Consider the following 19,255-nt stretch of genomic DNA (forward strand, 5'->3'; position numbering starts at 1 on the left):
GAAATACGTGCTAAAAAGTTAACATGTATGCACAACTTAAAGAAAAATAATGACACAAGCACCCATGTGCTTAAACAACAGAAGCTCACTTTTTCATAGAGGGGAATGGAAAGTCCAAGATCAAGGTTTTAGCAGATTGTTTCTTCCCAGCTTGCAGATGGCCACCTTCTCTCTGTACTCATGTGGCAGAGAGAGAGAGGGAGAGCATCCTTGCTGGTGTCTGCTCTTAAAGGGACACTAATCCTATCAGATACTTATAAGGATGCCCCCATCCTTATAAACTATTTCATTTAAACTTAATTAATTCCTAGGGGCCCTTTCTCTAAATACAGTCACATTGGCCCCAACATATGAATTTTGAGGAGACATAATTCAGTACACAGCATCCACAGTATTTTGTTCACACTATATCCTGTGCTTGAAATAATCTTTCCTCCAGTCCTTGCCTGAGTGTGATCCCTCAGTTCTCAGCTTAGATGTTATTTTCTCCAAAAATTCTTCCCAGACCTTCTAAGAGAGTTTAATGGGTTTCTTCTAAGTGCTCCCATCAACCTCCTGTATTTACCCTATCATTGCATTTATAATATCATGTTGCAATTGCCTTTTTATCTGTCTCTGTTCCATACTAGATTGTAAACACCTGAAAGTCTGGTCCCTTGTCTTGTTCATTGTGGGCTCTCAGCACCAAGGACAGTTCTTTACCCACGCTAGTGGCTCAGTCCTATTTGTTGAATAAACCATGCATTCACCATTTTAAATAGAGTTTATTCTCTCCCTAGAAATATTTGTGGAAAATACTTGCAACATTCCAGAATCTGTAAGTCTTATATTCTAAATTATAGATGCCACTAATAGGACTTAAGTGTTTTGTGTGGGTTTAACATAAAATACAGACCTCTAGTTTAAAATAAAATACACACACACACATCCTCAAGTGATCCATATCATGGAGATTTTGTTCTCAAATTTAAGAAAGGCAAATAGCAGTCACTTGTATCCAAATCAATTCTTCATTTGTATGCCACTCTTATTCCTCCTTTGTATATTGTAAATTAGAGCCATGTCTAACTAAGTTTTCTATCTAACCTTAAAGATACCATCAGAACTCAAAAAATGCTAACTACGAACATTGTGGTGTTGCAGGTTGTTGAATTTCTTCTGAAAAAGGGAGCTGATATCACCCTTTGCAATTACAGCAGTCAGACTGCAGTTCATGTGGCTAATTATGATGTCCAAAGACAGCTCTTGGTCATCAATGGAATCCAGGCTCCCCAAAGGCAGCTTCTACAAAGCTCCTGGCAAGGTGATCTTGAACAGCTTCAACACTTGCTGGTCAGTTAAATTGATCTTTGCCTCTGTCTTTGGGTAGGTGGGTGGATGAGTGGTAAGAAGGGTGCAGAATACATATGACTTGTTTTAAAGAAAATACACTTTTTTCAAATGCAATCCCAGAAAGTTTCAGGCAGGAAATATAAGAAAGAAGTGGTATCAAACAGGATACTGGGGTGGAAAACAAGATAATAAAAGAACACAGCAGTGGCCTATTTTCATCTTCCTCCAGAAGGATGCTAGAAGTCACACAGCACCCAGGGGAAAGGATGTGCTCCCAGGATGCCTCCAGAGAACTACTGTCAACTTGCTCAGAGGAGTTCCCTTGACAGCATTGCCATTTGTACAATTGCTGCTTAGATCCCTTTGGACCAATTGCAGTTATTATCTTTATCCTGAAAAAGGAATAAGAGCCTATGCTTTGCATAATACTCAGTTGTGACTAAAGGAGTTAAGAGGATACATTTGTTAAATGCTGTCTTCTTAGGATATTGGTCTTCTTGCTTAGATTTTCTACCCATAGATACTCTTTCCCAAAGTAACTTACCAACTCATATGCATAACCAAGGACATTAATTTTTAATGACCAGCAACTCCTACTCTTGGCATTTACCTTCAGAGATACTGTCAGATCACATGACCTTCCAACTGAAAGAAAATGAATTGCTGCTAGGAAACAGTTTCTTCCATTCCCTTAAGGTAGAGACACAGATAAAGAAAAAGTGAATGATATTCTGGTCACCTAGAGTTCAAAGAAATAAAATACAAAATCAAAAAGACTCTTTTTTATTGAAGTATAGTTGATATACAATATTATATTGGCTTCAAGTATACAACACAGTGGTTCGACAGTTACACATGTTATTAGATTCTCACCTGGACTAGTGTGGTTACTATCTGTCAACATAGAAAGATGTTACAGAACCATTGGCCAAATTCACCTTGCTTCCATTCCTGTGACCAATTTATATTATAATTGAGACTTTTTTGCCCTTTTATCTCCCTCACCCTCCCCACCCACCCACTCCAACCCCTCCCCCGATGGAAACCACCAGTCACTTCTCAGTGTCTGAGTCTACTGCTGTTTTGTTCATTTTGTTTTGTTTTGTTACCCAAATCCAAAAGACTCTTTAAATTCATTTGCTGTACTAAACGATAGTCTAAAATTGCCATATGTCCTGAACTGAAGGCTTACACTTTGTTTTGAAAGACAATAAATATTATTTTAATGGTATTTACAACTGTTGCTGTAATCCAATGTCTGTTTTCATACTCAGATTTTTTGCCCCTAAAGATTAGCAACCAAGTTTTAAGTTTTAACTGGTGCCTATCACTGATCCAGAGCTTCATCGACAGATGCTGACTTAATATGCTATTGCAAGACTATTCTCAGCTCAAAACTTTCATGTTCATTCTAACTAATAATAAACATTGATATAGAAGTGGTTTTTTTTCAGAGACTGAAAAAAAATTAATTAATTCCCACAGCACCCCTCTGAAGTAATATCATTATCTCCAGTTTGTCCCTGGAGAAACTGAGGTAGAGACACTGACTATATTGACATGGTGTACAGTGAAATAGAGATGGAAATTAGTGAGTTACTTTGGTCTATAAAGTAAACAGTTTGGATAATTTGAGCCTCCAGTATTTTTGCAGTTTTGAATTGCCCAAATCAAATTTTACTTTCATCTAAACAACAAATAATATCTATCTAGCTACCTCCATTTGACTACATATATATGTATATGTGTGTGTGTGTATGTATATATATACAGTTAAATGAGTTGTCTTATTGTTATAAGTCATTCATTCATTCACTACACAAATGTTTATTGAGCATGTGTCAAACACTCTGCTCAGTTCTTTTCATATTCTATCTCTAATCATCAAAACAACCCTGCAAAAAAAAACACCCTATTCCTGCTTTATAGCTGAGGACTCTGAAGTTCAGTGGGTAGGTGCCCAGATTTTGCAAATAAAGATACAGGCCACTCAGTTAAATTTGAATTTCAGATAAATACCAAATAGTTTTTAGTATAATTATGTTCCAAATGAAAATTATTTGTTGTTTAACTCAGTGCCCTTATTTTATCAGGGTGATTTTATCACCTTTTAGCAGAGTGTCCTATCATGGAAGTTAAATAACCTTCTTTGGGAGCTAAAATTCAAACCCAGGCCTGTCTGTCTCTTTGACCTGTGTTCTTTCAATTCATCAGTTCCCTCTCTGTTCAGATATCGAGAAAGAATATGTTGAAGTAAAAATGAAAATTTGACCAAGTAATGAAAATGCAAAGATTAGTATAAATAGCCATGTAGTGAAAACACACAGAAATAAAGCTTCATGTTTTTAAAGGCATCTGAGGAGTTCCTGGATATAAATTTCCCAAACCAACATGGCTTGACCCCTCTAATGCTGGCTGTGAGGGACGTGGACCTGTTCGAGAGTCTTGATATGCTAACCTTCTACAGACCTGTGGAGGTTCTGTCTGAGCTCCTCAGGCATCGGGCGTGAGTATGAGTGCTCAATCAGCACCAGGGAACAATGTGGATGCCACTGTTACGGACAGATGTCATCTGTAAGCCTAGACTTGCAGATTGTTTTTTCACTTTATATATTAACTGCACATGCATATTCATAAAAGGGACTTCACAGCTGCAAAGTGATGTACAGATGTTAGATGTTGCTATTATTCTTATGACATTGGCCCTTTATTTTGTTTGTTTAAACACTTACTCTTTTGGTGGTTGCTGGGAATGTCAAGTAATTCTTGAGTAGACACCTCCCTATGTCCAAGATGTTATTAATTATTTCAGAAAGCATTGTCAATTACCAAAAGAGATTTATGCCAGCAATTTCCAGTTATCTAAAATTAATACATGCCAACATGCTCTTTCAGGAGAGAAGCAAACAATTAACTTTTTTGAAAAAATCAGAGGGTTAATAAGCAGTGTCTCATATTAGAATTAGTTTCTTAATGCTGTTTATTACCTAGACATCTTGTCATCAAGTAAGAACAGATGGATATGCTCTTGCTCAGGATTTCATATGAATTTTGTTTTGGAAAAAAAAAAAGGGAAGAGGGAACTTCAAGAACAAAAATAGAGTCAATAACATGAACTGTTGTAAAAGGATCAGTTAATATAATGGGATGAAGATGGAAGTTTGAAGCTGCCTCAGATTGTAGTATTAACAGCTGAGAAGACTGTTCAAAGTAGGACACCACGCCAGAAATGGTGTGCAGTAGGCCTGGAGCGGGGTCCAGAGGACAGGAAATCAAAGGACGCCCCACGGAGAAACACTAATCAAGGCAGATGAGCAAACTGAAGTCCCAGTGAGTTAAGAGACTTGCTTAAAGCCACATATCAAGGTAGCGGGAGTCCACAGATTCTTGGTTGTATGCTATTTCTTTTGAATCATGACCTTTGATGGAGAAAAGGCTGTTAGAGAATATTGTTGCATATCATAAAACATTTTCCTATCCCATAGTAATAAAAAGATTCAGATTCAGTGACTGTAATGGGATATGTGGTGGGGACTTGATAATGGGGGGAATCTAGTAACCACAGTGTTGCTCATGTGAATGTATATTAATGATACAAAAAATAAAAAATAAAAATAAATAAAAATAAAAATAAATAAAAATAAAAAATATATAAATAAATAAAGATTCAGATTGAGAGGTGTTAGTTTGGAGACCATGATCAACCACTCCTTGTCCCAGAATGCAACTAATGAAGCAATTTTAATCAATGTTTCCCTCACCAAAATCTCTTAGTAAGGTTCTCCTCATCTGTGCTCTGGATCTGTCTGAGCTGATGTCTAATCCCAGGATTCAGTACGGTGTGGGAAAGATATTTGTGCTGTTGTAAGGAGCTTGAAGATCAGTCAGTTGAGCTGAACAACAGGGCAAGGCAAGAAGGAATGAAAAGATCACACAGAGAGGGATTTTAGGACAAGATCTTTCCACTCAACCAAAAGCCTGTGAAATAAACATATTCGCTTAATTTTAAAGAGAGATTTTATGCCATTCTACTGTTTTGAATGATAAAAGCTGCTGTTAGCATCACAAAAAAGAATTATCAAGGAAGTAAAGCAGTTAGCTAAATGACTGGAAAGAAAAGAAAATCAAGTCAGTTGGGATGATTAGACAACAGTTTATCAAGATGTTTTTATCTTTACTTGATTTCTACATCATTTAAGAATTATGTAAATTTTTGTCCAAAGTTGAAAATTTTCTGCAAATACTGGAATGTGTTAGAATGGGAGTGGGAATAAGGACATACAGAATATTTCTTTTATTTAAAAACCTTGAAAAACTGTCATTCTCTATTTCATACATTTTTGAAGTCATTTTTGTTACCCCCAAACTACATAAGATTACTTTTATTTATTTGATGTCAATGTTTTTCCTCTCATATTGGTTTTCTTTTTCAACAGATTTAACTAAATGATCTTTGATATTGATTCTTTTCTTCCTAGAGATCCTAAACTCTGTGATTTTAGTGGAAAATCAGCAATACATTATGTGTCACAAATACAGAGTTTTAGAAAACAGCAGTTACTGGACATTCTCATGAATTCTATGCCAAAACCAGGTAAATATTTCTACTCCACTTTTAAAATTCCCCAACTATAAAAGCCATACTAGAAATCTGTCTTCTCTACATGTATTTGATTGATCTATTAAAGAAATCAAGCCAACAATTTTTTATTGAGTAGTGACTCTGTACAAGACCTATGAATAGGTATTCTGGGGGACACAAAAAAGTCTGACACATGGTCCAAACTTTTGAAAGTATTTATTATGGTAAGAGACACATCATGTAAGTCAGAGGAGGAAGGGTTTGTTGTGAACTTGAAAGGGGAAGCAGGGCTTATGGTGTTTTTGAAGCTGGATAAGATATGGAAGAAAGAAAAACAGAGATTTGATATAGGTGGCATAGATAGATAAACAAGGTGTCTGAGCAGGGACATAGAAACAGCCACAGAGGAAGGTATAATGACAAAAGTGCCCCTGAGCAACAGGCAAGCTCCTTGACTTTGTTGTTTGACTGGCTTTTTGTTTAAAGCATCTGGGCAGGGAAGAAGGCTGTCCCCAGGAAGGGTTCATAGAAGAAGTGAGACTCAGAATGGTGCTTGAAAATGATGGGATCTAATTTTGTGCGGCTGTAAGTGAGCATGGCTTATCCCAGGGATGACTGGGAGACTAGAACTGAAAGTTATGTCAGGGACAAGGAATACATAAGATCAGATACATGACAAAACTGGGTCCATTAAAGAGTCATAAAATATCAGACTGAAAGACATATTTTTTTCAAGTGAAGTAGAGTCACTAAAGAATTTTAAGCCAGGGAATGATGAAAACCATGTATTAGGAAAATTAATTATTATGTAGGATGGACTTGAATGAAGAGACTCATGGCCGGTCACTCTCTTAAGAAGCTGTAGAAGTGCTCAGGTGTGGGGGCATAAGGACCAGGGAAAGAGTCCTTGGCCATGGTATGGTAGTGGGCCTGAGAGGTGCTGGCTATGCGGAGTCTAAGAGATATTGTGAAAGAAGAATGCACAGAACTGAGTGATGTAAGGCTGATAGAGAGGAGACACAGAGGCAAAAGTTGAAGGAGTTGATTCCAAAGTTTCAGCTCCAGAAAGTGCGAGGTGGAAATACAATCAACAAAATAAGAGAACATTCTGCTCTGCTAAGGGTATTAAAGGTAATGAGTTCTAAAACACTGCATTTGATGGAACCTTGGGACTTTCAAGAAGAAATTTTCTGTAGGACAGTGCTTGTGGGAAAGGACAGGTTGATATGTTAATTTGGGAGTTCTCTACACAAAGGATGTTGTGAGGGCCTGAGAGTGGGTAAGGTCATTGAAGGGTTGAAGACAGTGAGAAAATGGTAGGGGTCTGAGCTGAGGGGTGCGCCCACAGCTGGAGAGAGGTTGCACATAGGGACTCAAGAGAGTGAGAATGGAGGAGGAAAATTGGGAAAGAGTTGCAAGAAGGAAAAGGTGGGAAACAATGTCAAACTGGAGAAGAGGTTACAAAAGCAGGTGTGGTAAGGAAGTAAGAAGTTTCAGTGGTAGGATAGAGGCAGAAGATAGACTGCAACAAGTAAAGAAGGAAAATATGGTGAAGAAATGGGGCGTCTGAGAATACAGCAGTATTCAATTTTGTTACAGTTACAAGACAATGGAAGAGCCATTGGAAGGGGAAGAAGTTTTCATCAGAGAGCCCATGCTTATTTGAAGATGTCCAGATAGCAGGAGAGGGGTGCATTTAAGAGCAGTGTCCTTCAGGAACTGAGACTTGGCTGTTTGCTCTTCAGAACTCTGTGTCAATTTAATGGGGCTGCAAGTGCTAGACAGGCAGTAATATAATTTCCAGCCCATTGTTAGAGGCTTCACTCAGCAATTTAGCTTTTTTTAAAACAAACAAACAAACAAAAACCCATCCATTCTTGGACTCTCGTTTTCCTCCATTTGAAAACCATTACCTGAAGCTTTACCAGGATCCCACACCACTTTAGGAAAATCTTTGACAAAATGGAACTGGTTTTGGAACCTAAATCAGTTAGATCTGATTTAGAGATCAGATATAAATGAGCTAGATCTTCCTGTGGAATTGCTGGAGATGAGTCTTATAAAAACACATTATGTTTATTTTGGCAGAAAGACATGCTGAATCATTGGTTGACATCTGTCATGATACAAACTCTTCTCCAACTGATATGACAGTTACTAAAAACCAAAATATCATCTTGCAAAGCATCAGCAGCAGTGAGGTAAGATGTTCTCTTTAATGGAACAAACTGACAAAAAAATGGATAACCTACTCCATTTACTACTTTGTGTTCTTGAATATTTTACAGCAATCACATGCTACAATTATATTTTAATGTATCATAAAGAAATTTAAAGCACAATTAATAAGACACTGTTCCACAAGTTTAATCTCAGAGCAATAATTAGCTAATCAACTGAGTCTCATGCATTGTGTGTGTGTGTATGTGTGTGTGTTTATGTGTATCTAATACCACAGAATACTGTTGCAGTTGGATCCATACTAAATACTAAAATAAAGTTTGTTTTATGTATGTTAATGTGTAAAAGGAGAAAATCACTAGTCTGATCATGTCAAAGCCATCACATGGGTACCACAAAAGAGATGCCTCCTCTTGGCCCTGCTCGTCACCTCCTTACCATAATCAATGACTCCACAAAAAGTCCCTCATAGCACAGTCACAGCAAGTAACAGACTTTGTCATCTATAGAAAACTGTGGAATGATACCCAAGATATATAGTAAATTGGTAACAGTGCTTGCCTACAGGGAGAGAATTGGAGATGAACTTTGTACTGTGTGTTCATTTGTAACTTTTGAATTTATATAGAAACTAACACAGCTCAAACAGTTAAGAATATTATTGCTCTGTTTTATTGGTAAGAAAAAACATGGCCACAAAATTGTTTTAATGAGGTATCGTCTATAATATGTATAAACAGTAATGAGAACTTTTGGAGATGGTGGAATAAAGACTTTTCAGTCCCTGTCTCCTTCCAAAAAATCATCCCAAAATAACAACAACAAAAAATCATAACCCAAAATTTAAATTTTAAACTTTTTATTTTGAAATAATTGTAGATTCACAAGAACTTGTAAAATAATACAAAGAGGTCATGCGTAGCCTCCACTAGCTTCCCCCAGAGGGAATTATCATCATAATTCCAACAGATGGTCAAAACTGGGAAAACGACATTGACGTCAATTAACTAAACTACAGACCTTACTTGGATTTCACTAGTTTTTCATGTATTACTTTTTCTTTCTTTTTCTGTTTGTGTGTCTGTGTGTACAGTTCTATGATATTTTATTGCCTGAATCACCACAATCAAGATACAGGACTGTTTTGTCACCACAAAGTGTCCCCTCCTATTACCCTCTTTGTATCCATACCCTCCTTCCTTCCCTAACTCCCAGCAACCACCAATTTGTTCTGTCTCAATTGTTTTGTCATTTTGAGAATGTCCTATAAATGGAATGACCTTATATGTAAACTTTGGGGATTGGCTTTTTCTACTGAGCATAATGTTTTTGACACAGATCCAAACTGTTGTGTGTATCAGCAGTTTCTTTATATTGCTAGGTAGTCTTCTATGGTATGGATGGTCTGTAGTTTATTTAGCCATTCACCTGTTGAAAGACATTTAAGTATTTTTCAATTTTGGGAGATTCCATGCAAAGCTACTATGAGCATTCATGTACGGATTTTTATGTGAGCATACATTTTCATTTCTCTAGGATACACGCCCAGGAGTCCCATATAGAAGGTCATATGGTAAATGTATGTTTAACTTTTTTACAAATTGCTGAACAGTTTTCCAAAGTGACTCATTTTATATTTCCACCAGCAATGAATGAGAGATCATTTTTCTGCACCCATGCATGCATTTGGTACTGTCAGTATCTTTTATTTTAATTATTCTAATAAGTAGATGATAGCATCTCATTGTGGTTTTATACTTTTTGTGGAAATTTGTATTTCACTAATGACCAATGTTGAAAATTTTTTCATGTGTTTATTTACTATCAGCATAAATTGTTCAAATTTTTTGTCTATTTTCTGATCAGATTGTTTGTTTTCTTACTGTTGGGTTGAGAGAATTCTTTGTATGCTCTGGATGTGATTCACAAATATTTCCTGCTAGTCAACAAGAATAATTTGGCTTATTATTTCACCCTTTTAATAACTCTTGTATCAAACAGAAGTTTTTAATTTTGATGAAAACCAATTTATCCATTTTTTCTTTTATGGGTCTTGATTTTTATATTATCTCTAAGAACTCTTTTACTTGATTTGGGCCCTGGATACCCAAGTGTGTTCAGCTTCTAAAAACTCATGAATTATACTCTTACAATATGTGCACTTTTACGAAGGTGTGCTACATTTAAAAGTAATGGAAAGGGAGAGGTATGCCTTCAAATGTCTGAGAAAAGAATGTGGTTTTCGTCCTAGGATTCTATATCCAGACAAACTATAAATCAAGTATTAGAGTTGAATAAAGACATTTCTCAGACACACACTCAAACGTATTACTTCTCATACAGCTTTTAAGGAAGCTGCTATGTGCTCTATTAAATTAAGGGAACAGATAAAAATAGGGGGAAAATTAGACCCATGCTTCATTGTGCTGGAATCCAACACAAGAGAGAGGAGGGAGTCACTGATACAATGGAGAAGGCAAGTCCCCGGGCTTCAGCCATGCATCAAGTCTAAAGAGCAAAGAGCTGAGATAAATTGGGTGGGTGGGAGAGGGGGAGAGCAGGATAATGGAGATTTCCAGGAAGGAAATGGAACTGATACACTATTTGACATATTTAAACAAGTGTAGAGACCTTTGGAGGTTGGCAAGATTTAGCCATTACAAATATATGTGAAAATGAGTAGAACAAAAACAATAACAGGGGATTTGGGCTTTGTGTGTGGGCAAAAAAATTATACAAGAAACAAAGAGTAATCATACTACACTATACATACTATACTACTGAAGTACAGTATATACTATGCAGCACAATACCCACATAATCATAATTTGAACTTTGTCTATTGATTTAACAAAAAAAAGAGGGTGAATTTATTGGGAGGATAGGGGCAGGGTGTAAGAATATTAAATTGTCGACTACAACAGTAGGAAGCCAATAGACAAAGTCTCACTTTGATGATTCAAGAAATAGCAGGATAAATATATTACCTAGAGATATAGAAGAAAATACCAAAAAAAACAGTTAGAGGCTGAGTGGTTGCCTCTCAGGGAAAAGGTGGGGAAGGAAACTGATGACCTTCTGTTATTAGTTTTTTTTAACCATCATTTGACCTTTTCAAAATGTGCAAGTTTGATAATAATTAATATTAATTAAATTAAAATTAAAATGCAGAAATGGTTAAATCAGGACTCCTCTGGGCATGGGATGGGATGAAGTAGAATGGAAATGTTTATTTTTTGTACCATAGTGCATTTATAACCTTTCTAAATAAATTAGTCTGCTTCTTACCAAAGTGGCTTCATTACAGTGATTCTCAATAGGGGGTGACTTCACCCCAGGGAGCATTTGGTAATATTTGAAGACATTTTTCGTGTCACAACTGGGGCAGAGGTGGGATTAGCATCTAATGGGTAGAAGCTAGGGATGCTGCTAGATATCCTACAGTACATGGGACAGCCCCCCACGACAAAGGATTATCTAGCCCCAAAAGTCAGTACTAGAGAGGGTAGGAAACCCTGCTATGTAGTAGGTTTTTTCACAACATTGAAGGTTGTATTGTTTTTAGTTACTAATATTACATAGTAATGGAACTAAAATACCTAGAGACGAATCTGTATAGTGAATGTCATGCATTAGAAATTGATAAACAAAAGCATATTTCCTTTGTGTTTTTTATGGTATATTTAAGCAATTTTCTTTTTTAAAGGACTAAATATCCCTTCATACTAGTCCATTTTCTTCATGCAACTTTAAAACATTTTTTGAACTTTCACTCTGTATTTCTTTTTTATTGTGGTTGAAATAGCTTTGAACTCACTTCTGAGGGAGAAATAGACTCTTTGACAACTGAACTTGCCTTTCCTTCCCTGGTGTGTTCTCTAGGGCTTAAACTGCAAAACCCAAGGTCATCCTTCACTTCTTTCAGTTGAATGAAAGCTTTTCTTTTTGGTTGTCTGCAATAGGTTTTTATAGTTTACAAATATCAGCACAACTGCCTTCCTTGTAGGATTGCTCTTGAAAGACTCTTTATAGCTTCTCCCAATCTTTTTTTCATCTAAGGAGAAACTTCTTTCCAAATTTAATTGTGTATGATTTCTATGCCTCTTTTCTGTTGTTTGGAGATTAGGACGCTAGGCACTATTTCTAGTTTATTTGTCACCTCCTGGGTTACTGTCAGTGGTTTATGAAATCCATTTATGTTTGGGATGTGCTATTCTAATGTTTTCCGTCCTTCACTCACAACTCATTATTTTGATTTTCTTCCTTGGGGCACCCGGGCACATCTTAAAGTCTTTCATGTTTAGTGTTCTAAGAGAAATTAGAAAATTAGGAGCGGTTTCTGTTTAGAGTCTTCATTTCCATGGTATCCTTCAAAGTAGGTATTATTTCCTATATTCCTTTTGTTTATGACGCTTACTGTTTTTCAGTTTATTCTATGGGAGAAATTTTTGTCACATCTTTTGTATTATTCTGTGCAAAACTTACGAATTAGGTTTGGGTATCCTTTCTCTTAATTTTGCTCATTGTTATTGACTCTTTTCTTCCTAGCTCATGTGGAGATTCTTTGTTTTGAACTTTTCAAGGTAGCAAGAAAGCAGAGTGGTTAAGAGCTCTGGAATTAGACTTCGTAGGGTGCTTATGAATCCTGGTTCTGCCGTTGACTAGCTAGGTGACCTTGGTTAACTTCTGTGGGCCTCATATGTGAGAAGAAGACAATCCCTACCTTTAGAGCTGTTGTAAGGATTAAATTAGTTAACATATGAAGGTGCATAGAACAGCATATGCAAATGCTAGTCATCCTAATGGATTTGTAAGGTAGGTGTGTCCACACTTTGCATCTTCCAACTTTTCCTAAAAAAACAACTAATAAATAAACTGAGAGGCTGAGACTGATCACAGCCCACTAATCAACATAGACACCTGAAAGGAGAACCAGTTATGTATTAACACTTCCAAATGAGAGCTGCTATTTTCAAAGTTTAGCATAAAAATTTCATTGAATCACTGTAATTATATGAAATACATTTTGAGGTGTCATAGAATGTTCTAGAGGATCTGAACAAAAACTGTATCTACCAAAAGGAAAATTCAATGGTCAATAAACATCTGAAACTATCTCCAACTTTTCTACTCATCAAAGTATGTACAAACAATAAGACTACCACTTTCATATACTACATTACTCAAGATGAAAAGTGATGGTAATTGGCAAGGGAGAAGATGGGGGACGTAGCGAAATGCACTCACGCACTGCTAGTGTGTGTAAATAGGAAGTGTTAACTCTACTTTTAAAACAATGCATGTAAAATACTTACACATTTTCATACTCTTTGGCTCAATGACTCCATTTCTAGGAATCGACTGTAGAAATAATGCAGTTTCTTTAGAAATAATGTGAAATCGGGATATTAATTACAAAGATGTTCACAGCAGTTATGTCTAATAATGAAGAATTAAAAACTGCCTAATCAGCATTATAGGACTTAATATTGTAAGACTCATGGAGCTTACAAAACATGGTCATGTCCCTCTGATAGATATTTGTTGTGGGGCAAGAAATTCAAAATTCCACTAAAATGATGTTGACTTAACGAATTGTTATGTAATTTATACTAGTCTTAAGTGTAAAAGCCAGATACAAAATTATATGATGTAACTAGGTTTTTAAATACTTAGGAAAAAAACAAAGGAAATAATTATTTCTATGTTAACAGTGTTTGCTTTTTTTTTGTAATATTATAGGTGATTTATTTCTCCTGCTTTTTAAAGAATACTTTTTGTATTTCCATATACTCTAAAAAAGTGTACCTCCTGCCAGCCACTTTGCAATAGGATGGGAGGGAGAAGAAATTTGCCAGGTAGTGGTAGAATTTTTGAAATGCAGAGGAAAAGCAGTGACATCAACAGTCTAGGATCAGGGTAAACCAATCCTGGTCTCCCATCTACCTCTGACAACTGGGATGGTCTGAGATGGGACACTTAACATTTGTCAGGAGGTAGACAATGCTTTAAGCATGTACTGCTGTGTAAAAGTAAGGTGTGACTACTAGGTTATGATTGAATACTGAAAAAATTTTAATGGCAGTATAAATGGAGGGTTTTATTTTTAATTATTTTCTGTGACTAACTAAACAGGACGGATTCTTAAGTTCTCTTGGTAATTAATGAATGAATATCAGGGGCTTTGTGATAAAGACTGCCCACTTGTCTGAAGACCTTTTATCCAAGAGTTTCCTTAAATAAGTGGTTCACCCAGATCACAGAAGCCAGAGAGCTAACTATAACATGGGCATCACAATGAGATATTTTAGCTGCTCCTTCCGTCTGTCACTGTGTTAGACATGAGAAAAGGCAAAATTACCAGCAACAACTTCAAATGAAGGAACTTTTCAACAATAATGAGTTCTATAAGAAAAGTCCTTTAGAGAGTTAGAATGACTTGTCATAAAATCAAGTTGGTTTTAACCATTTTTTCAACATACTGATTATTTTCTATAGGGTAAAAAGGAAGTTTGGGAGGTGCCCACCATGATTAGATCAGAAAGCTGTCCTAGGGAAGACTTTAACCAGCTTTGCTCCCTCCTTTCAGTCTAGGGTCGTATCTGTCGCTTCCACCTGGAGTAGTGATTTGCATCCTCGCCATTTGTAAATGATGCCCCAGGAAGGTATTAGGGAAAAGATCATGTTCCTTTGGGGTTGTTCACTGACTGTGGTCAAAGGATTCTTTCCAGTTACCCACTCAGATGGAACCGGTGGCAGCTTAGCAGCCCGGATGCTGACATGATAAAGTATGAAATATTAAATTTCTATGCATCCATGTGATTTTAGCTTTGATCTTCATTTTTGATTATACAGTGAATCACATCCATGTCTGTCTGGGCCTGGTGCTCCAGGGGCTGATGCTTTCCTATCATTTTAGTATTAAATACTTTATCCAGCTTAAAGGGAACCGATGGTATGAAACTTCAGCCTCGAAAAATCAACATTCACTCTGCCAACAAGGTAGGACATTGAGTAACTGAATTTCTGTTTTATGATATTTTAGGAGTTTGACCAAGATGATGACAGCTCTCATTCCTTTCTGGTTAGTGAAGAAGGAGATCCAAGCGGTGATGGACGAGATTGGCAACCCAGGACAGAAGGTATCTGACTTCTGTCCTTGATGTGTTTACAAAAATAACATTATTTGGATTTTCCCTCTAATTTCAATATTGCTCAGTCAAGAGTTTGAAAACACAAGAGAAACACAAAGGAGGAGAAAATCCACTCATAATTCTATCCTTTGATCTGTATCTGAATCAGTGAGTCTTGGCGACTTGCCCTGCAAAAATGGCCATACCTCTTCTTGTCTCCTTTTTATTCCAACCATTCCAGCTCAGCCAGCCATTCTCTGCCCCTTTTCTTTCTGTCTGATGTCTTTCCCTCCATTTCTTTGCTCTCAGAAGTTTCTGCCAGCTCCAGGGATCTGTTCTTTTCCACAACCAAGCACTTCCCCATCAGCCGTTATCCCAGAGCTCCTCCTTGAGGGGAGGAAAGGGTGGGGGATGCTGAACAAGACACAGTGCCTCCAGTCTCAGTCTTTTACTCGTAAGTCTGGAACTTTCCTGAACAGCACCCATTCCAAATATGTTCTCTTGTCAAGCCCACGAGTGGCCTTGCATTTCACACACCACAAGGTATTTGCGGATTCCCACTTAAGAAAATAGTCACCACAGCAGTCACATTTGTCCATCATCTACTGGCCTATACATATCTTAAATTAAATGTTTATTCGAACTGCTCCAATTCCACCCTGACAGTTTTCTGACTGCCACCTCCAGCACTCCTGGGAAGCTGCCCTCTCTGGGTGTCTCTTTTTCCGCATGCCTCGACCCTCCCTGAGTGTGGCAGTCCTGGCCCAGCCGCTGTCGGCTTTGGTCCCTTGGGCGATGCTGTCCTTACCCGGGGAGCTCTGCTTTTCTCAAATTCTCCAAAGCTTGTCCGTGCTGGGGGCAGAGATAATTTAGTAATGCTTGAAATGATTAACACCATGAATTAATCTTGAAAGACCTCCTTAAAATAAACAAATCCTGGTCCCCTTCCACACAATCCTTGGCTTTCAAACACTTCAAAGGGGACTTCTTAGAAGCCCAACTGTATCCCAGGTACCTTCCAAGAGGTTAAATAATTTGTTTATTCACCTCAATTTGGAGATGACTTACTAGTAATTCTTTTTAAATCAGTTGATGATATTTTAGGTTTTCATATAGGAGTTATAAAACTTACATAATATCATCACTATGCTCTTGACTCTTGCAGTTTTAAGCTTTAATAAATTGGATTAAAAATTTGAAAGAAGCAATTATGTTCCTGATAAGTTTTCCTCTCATCATTGGTAGAGTCTTCAGTTGAGCTGGTTACTCTTTTAAGTCACAAAGTCTGAGATAAAAATGCTTGGGGCATTATTGTGCATTATATTCATCTTAAATATCAATGTGTCTTTAAATCTCATTTACCATTAACAAATTAAAGTCATTTTCTGGCTTTTTGGATATCATTTTCACCTCTTCTTGAAGAAATTATGTTTCCAGCTATGTTTCGATGTTGCCTTTTAGTTTCTCTCTGCAATAACATTTTCTGGTAGAGTTAATTTACATCTTCTTACATGGAAAGATGCACTCAGATAGGAGTGTTTTACTTTTCACATGTGACAATGAACCACCTTTCCTGGCCCACTGGGTAGGTTCAGAGGCCACCACAACCACTCACAGTATGCCCAGTATGCCATAGACAAAACAGAGAGCAGCTGCTTACAGTCAGCACATTCTACAGTCTTTTTCTTCCCCCCATTTAGGAACAACAATCAGGATGGGGCCATTAGCTTTTAATAGTTTACGAAAAGGCAAGTATTTCTTATACTAGCTTATTGTATCTTTGTTTCTTGGTTTGAAGAAGAAATCAGCCAATTAACAGTTCTGAAATCAACAAATTAGCAATTTTTTAGCACATTAAATTTGCTCAAAAATATTCTGGGTTTGTTAGTCCTCAGTCAGCAAAAGTAGAGTTGTTCTTAAGAACATGTTCACACAGATATGCTCTGCACAGTTTAAATAACCTCCACAGCAAAGTTTTAATTGCGTCTAGCCTTTGTACTAGAACATCCTTTTCACTGACAGTGAAGTTATTAGGAATGTATGCTGTGTGTGTGTTTCTTTTACTCTAATATTGTCAGCTAGGTTTGTGCACTCAAGGCTGACTACAAAAATGTTGTGATAGACATCCATCTTCCTTTCAAGTACGAGAACGGCTGGGAGCGTGTCACCTCATGGCTATCAGCTTGTCTCTAAAATCCAGGGTTTGGGTCAGATGACCTCTAAGTTCCTTCCAGCTTTATAATTGCAAACCTTTCATTTTGTGTTACAGAAATAGTGCAGTGGTAGGATCTTTGAAAAGTTAAAAAAAAGAAATGGGCTGTTCCAAGGAAACTTCATTCTTACAGACGTATTCTTGCTGCTGTATAATATTAGAAAACATGCAATCATGTTGTCTTATTTGAAAAACATCAAGCAAACCAGAGTAAGATACATTTTTGTGGTACCACAAAATTTAATATTGGATGACAAAGATAGCAAATACTATTATCATTTGCGTGATTGTAAACAAAACCGTTCCTTTTGGAAATGTTTACTAATATTTTTTAAATGTATTAGTCTCATAAATAACACAGGCATAAAAATTGAGCAATAAAAATACTTTCACTCTGCTGGGCCTATGCATTTGACAAAATATCCAAAGTCTTTTAAAAACACTAAAACTTTTGAGCTAATGCTGTTGATCATAGCTATTAAATAACATTCCCGAGGTCACCCAAGAAGGGGCAGAGGAGAGACAGAGGCCTGGATCTGTCTGACTCACACCTTACTCTTACCTTCTCTGCTCTACGTCTTCCCCAACATTGGCTCAGTGGAGCTCATGATAACCATGGCTCCTGTAGGCTGTGCAGACCGAGTCAGTGGCTCTGACAAATACACAGATAGGACTGACTACTGGGACAAACACTGTGTCCTCCTAGAAGGATACTCCTCTCTGTTCCCACACTGTTTGCACACCTCTACCACAGTGCTTACCTTGCTACATTTGCTCTCTTATTTGTCATCTCTACTAGGGCTACAGCTGCCCCTTGTGTATTTCTCTATCTTCAGCACAGAGAGTTGGGCTTAGCATATTCTAAATAAAAGTTTGGATGGAATGACAAAAATCCAATGGACAAACCTTAAAGTATGGGCAATTTGGATGTGGTTCACATTAGTTTCTTATGTGAATTTGCTTGATATGTTGTATTATAAGCAAGCATTGATTCTACAAGTTGGAACTTTCTGTCTAAAGGGATATACTGGGAATCATTCTATAGAATGAGATAGATTACCAAAAGTACAATATGAAGCAAGTTTCCCCAGGGCAACAAAAATTATCTTACTTAAATCTCACCACAGTCCTGTGAAGTAGGTATCATTATTAGTTACACTTTACCTAAGTGGAACCTTGTTCTCTCCATCCAGGAAGAAAACACTTTATTTGACATCAGGAAAGTTTTGTTATACAATTTTTTTTTCTCTTTAAGCAAGCATTTATTAGGACCTATCATATATTGGACAGGAAAGATACAAAGATTGTTAAACCTCAGTCCCCGGTTAATTTCCATTCTGTAATCATTAAGAACAGATTAGCTAAATAACTAAAAATAACATACTTGATTCCCAGTTACCACTGGAATTCATTACTATCTTTTTCTTTCTTTTATTGTCATGCATTTCTATAGGTGTTGAGATTATTGTTACTTTTCCAAGAGATGTCAGTTGTCCCCAAGAAATGAGTCAAGAAGATTTACAAGAAAACAAGTAAGGAATATTCTTTGAAAGGTTAGATTGGAATTTAAGTACTTTTGTACTTAAATTGGCAATAAATTTTTAGTAATTCAAGCCCACCCCCCATCCTCCCACCTCCCCACCCCTCCACCCCCGCCTCCAAAACCACTCTAAAGAAGGGATTGTAATAAATATTCTTGTGGCAGGAACCAAATAATAAATATTTTAGGCTTTGGGGGTCATAGGCCTCTGTTGCAGTGATTCAGTTCTTCCCTTGTACCCTGAATGCGGCCATAGACAAATGGGTGAAAACAAA

At 37.0% G+C, this 19,255-nt stretch overlaps 1 protein-coding gene across 5 annotated transcripts in view; it reads left to right on the forward strand.

Annotated features, from left to right (window-relative positions):
- Positions 1 to 19,255, forward strand: part of MAP3K19 (mitogen-activated protein kinase kinase kinase 19) — a 46,213-nt gene that overhangs the window by 7,563 nt on the left and 19,395 nt on the right. For 4 of the 5 annotated variants that reach the window (XM_057505657.1, XM_036886657.2, XM_036886658.2 and 1 more), the window contains 6 exons: positions 1,144 to 1,332; positions 3,684 to 3,838; positions 5,811 to 5,926; positions 8,003 to 8,115; positions 15,141 to 15,237; positions 18,894 to 18,972. In XM_057505657.1, the coding sequence (XP_057361640.1) occupies positions 1,144 to 1,332; positions 3,684 to 3,838; positions 5,811 to 5,926; positions 8,003 to 8,115; positions 15,141 to 15,237; positions 18,894 to 18,972 (749 nt within the window). Of the gene's footprint in view, positions 1 to 779; positions 818 to 1,143; positions 1,333 to 3,683; positions 3,839 to 5,810; positions 5,927 to 8,002; positions 8,116 to 15,140; positions 15,238 to 18,893; positions 18,973 to 19,255 lie in introns of all 5 variants that reach the window. The other variant, XM_036886659.2, reaches the window with a different exon arrangement.

Source organism: Manis pentadactyla, chromosome 8, assembly GCF_030020395.1.
Source record: "Manis pentadactyla isolate mManPen7 chromosome 8, mManPen7.hap1, whole genome shotgun sequence".
NCBI classification, from domain to species: Eukaryota; Metazoa; Chordata; class Mammalia; order Pholidota; family Manidae; genus Manis; species Manis pentadactyla.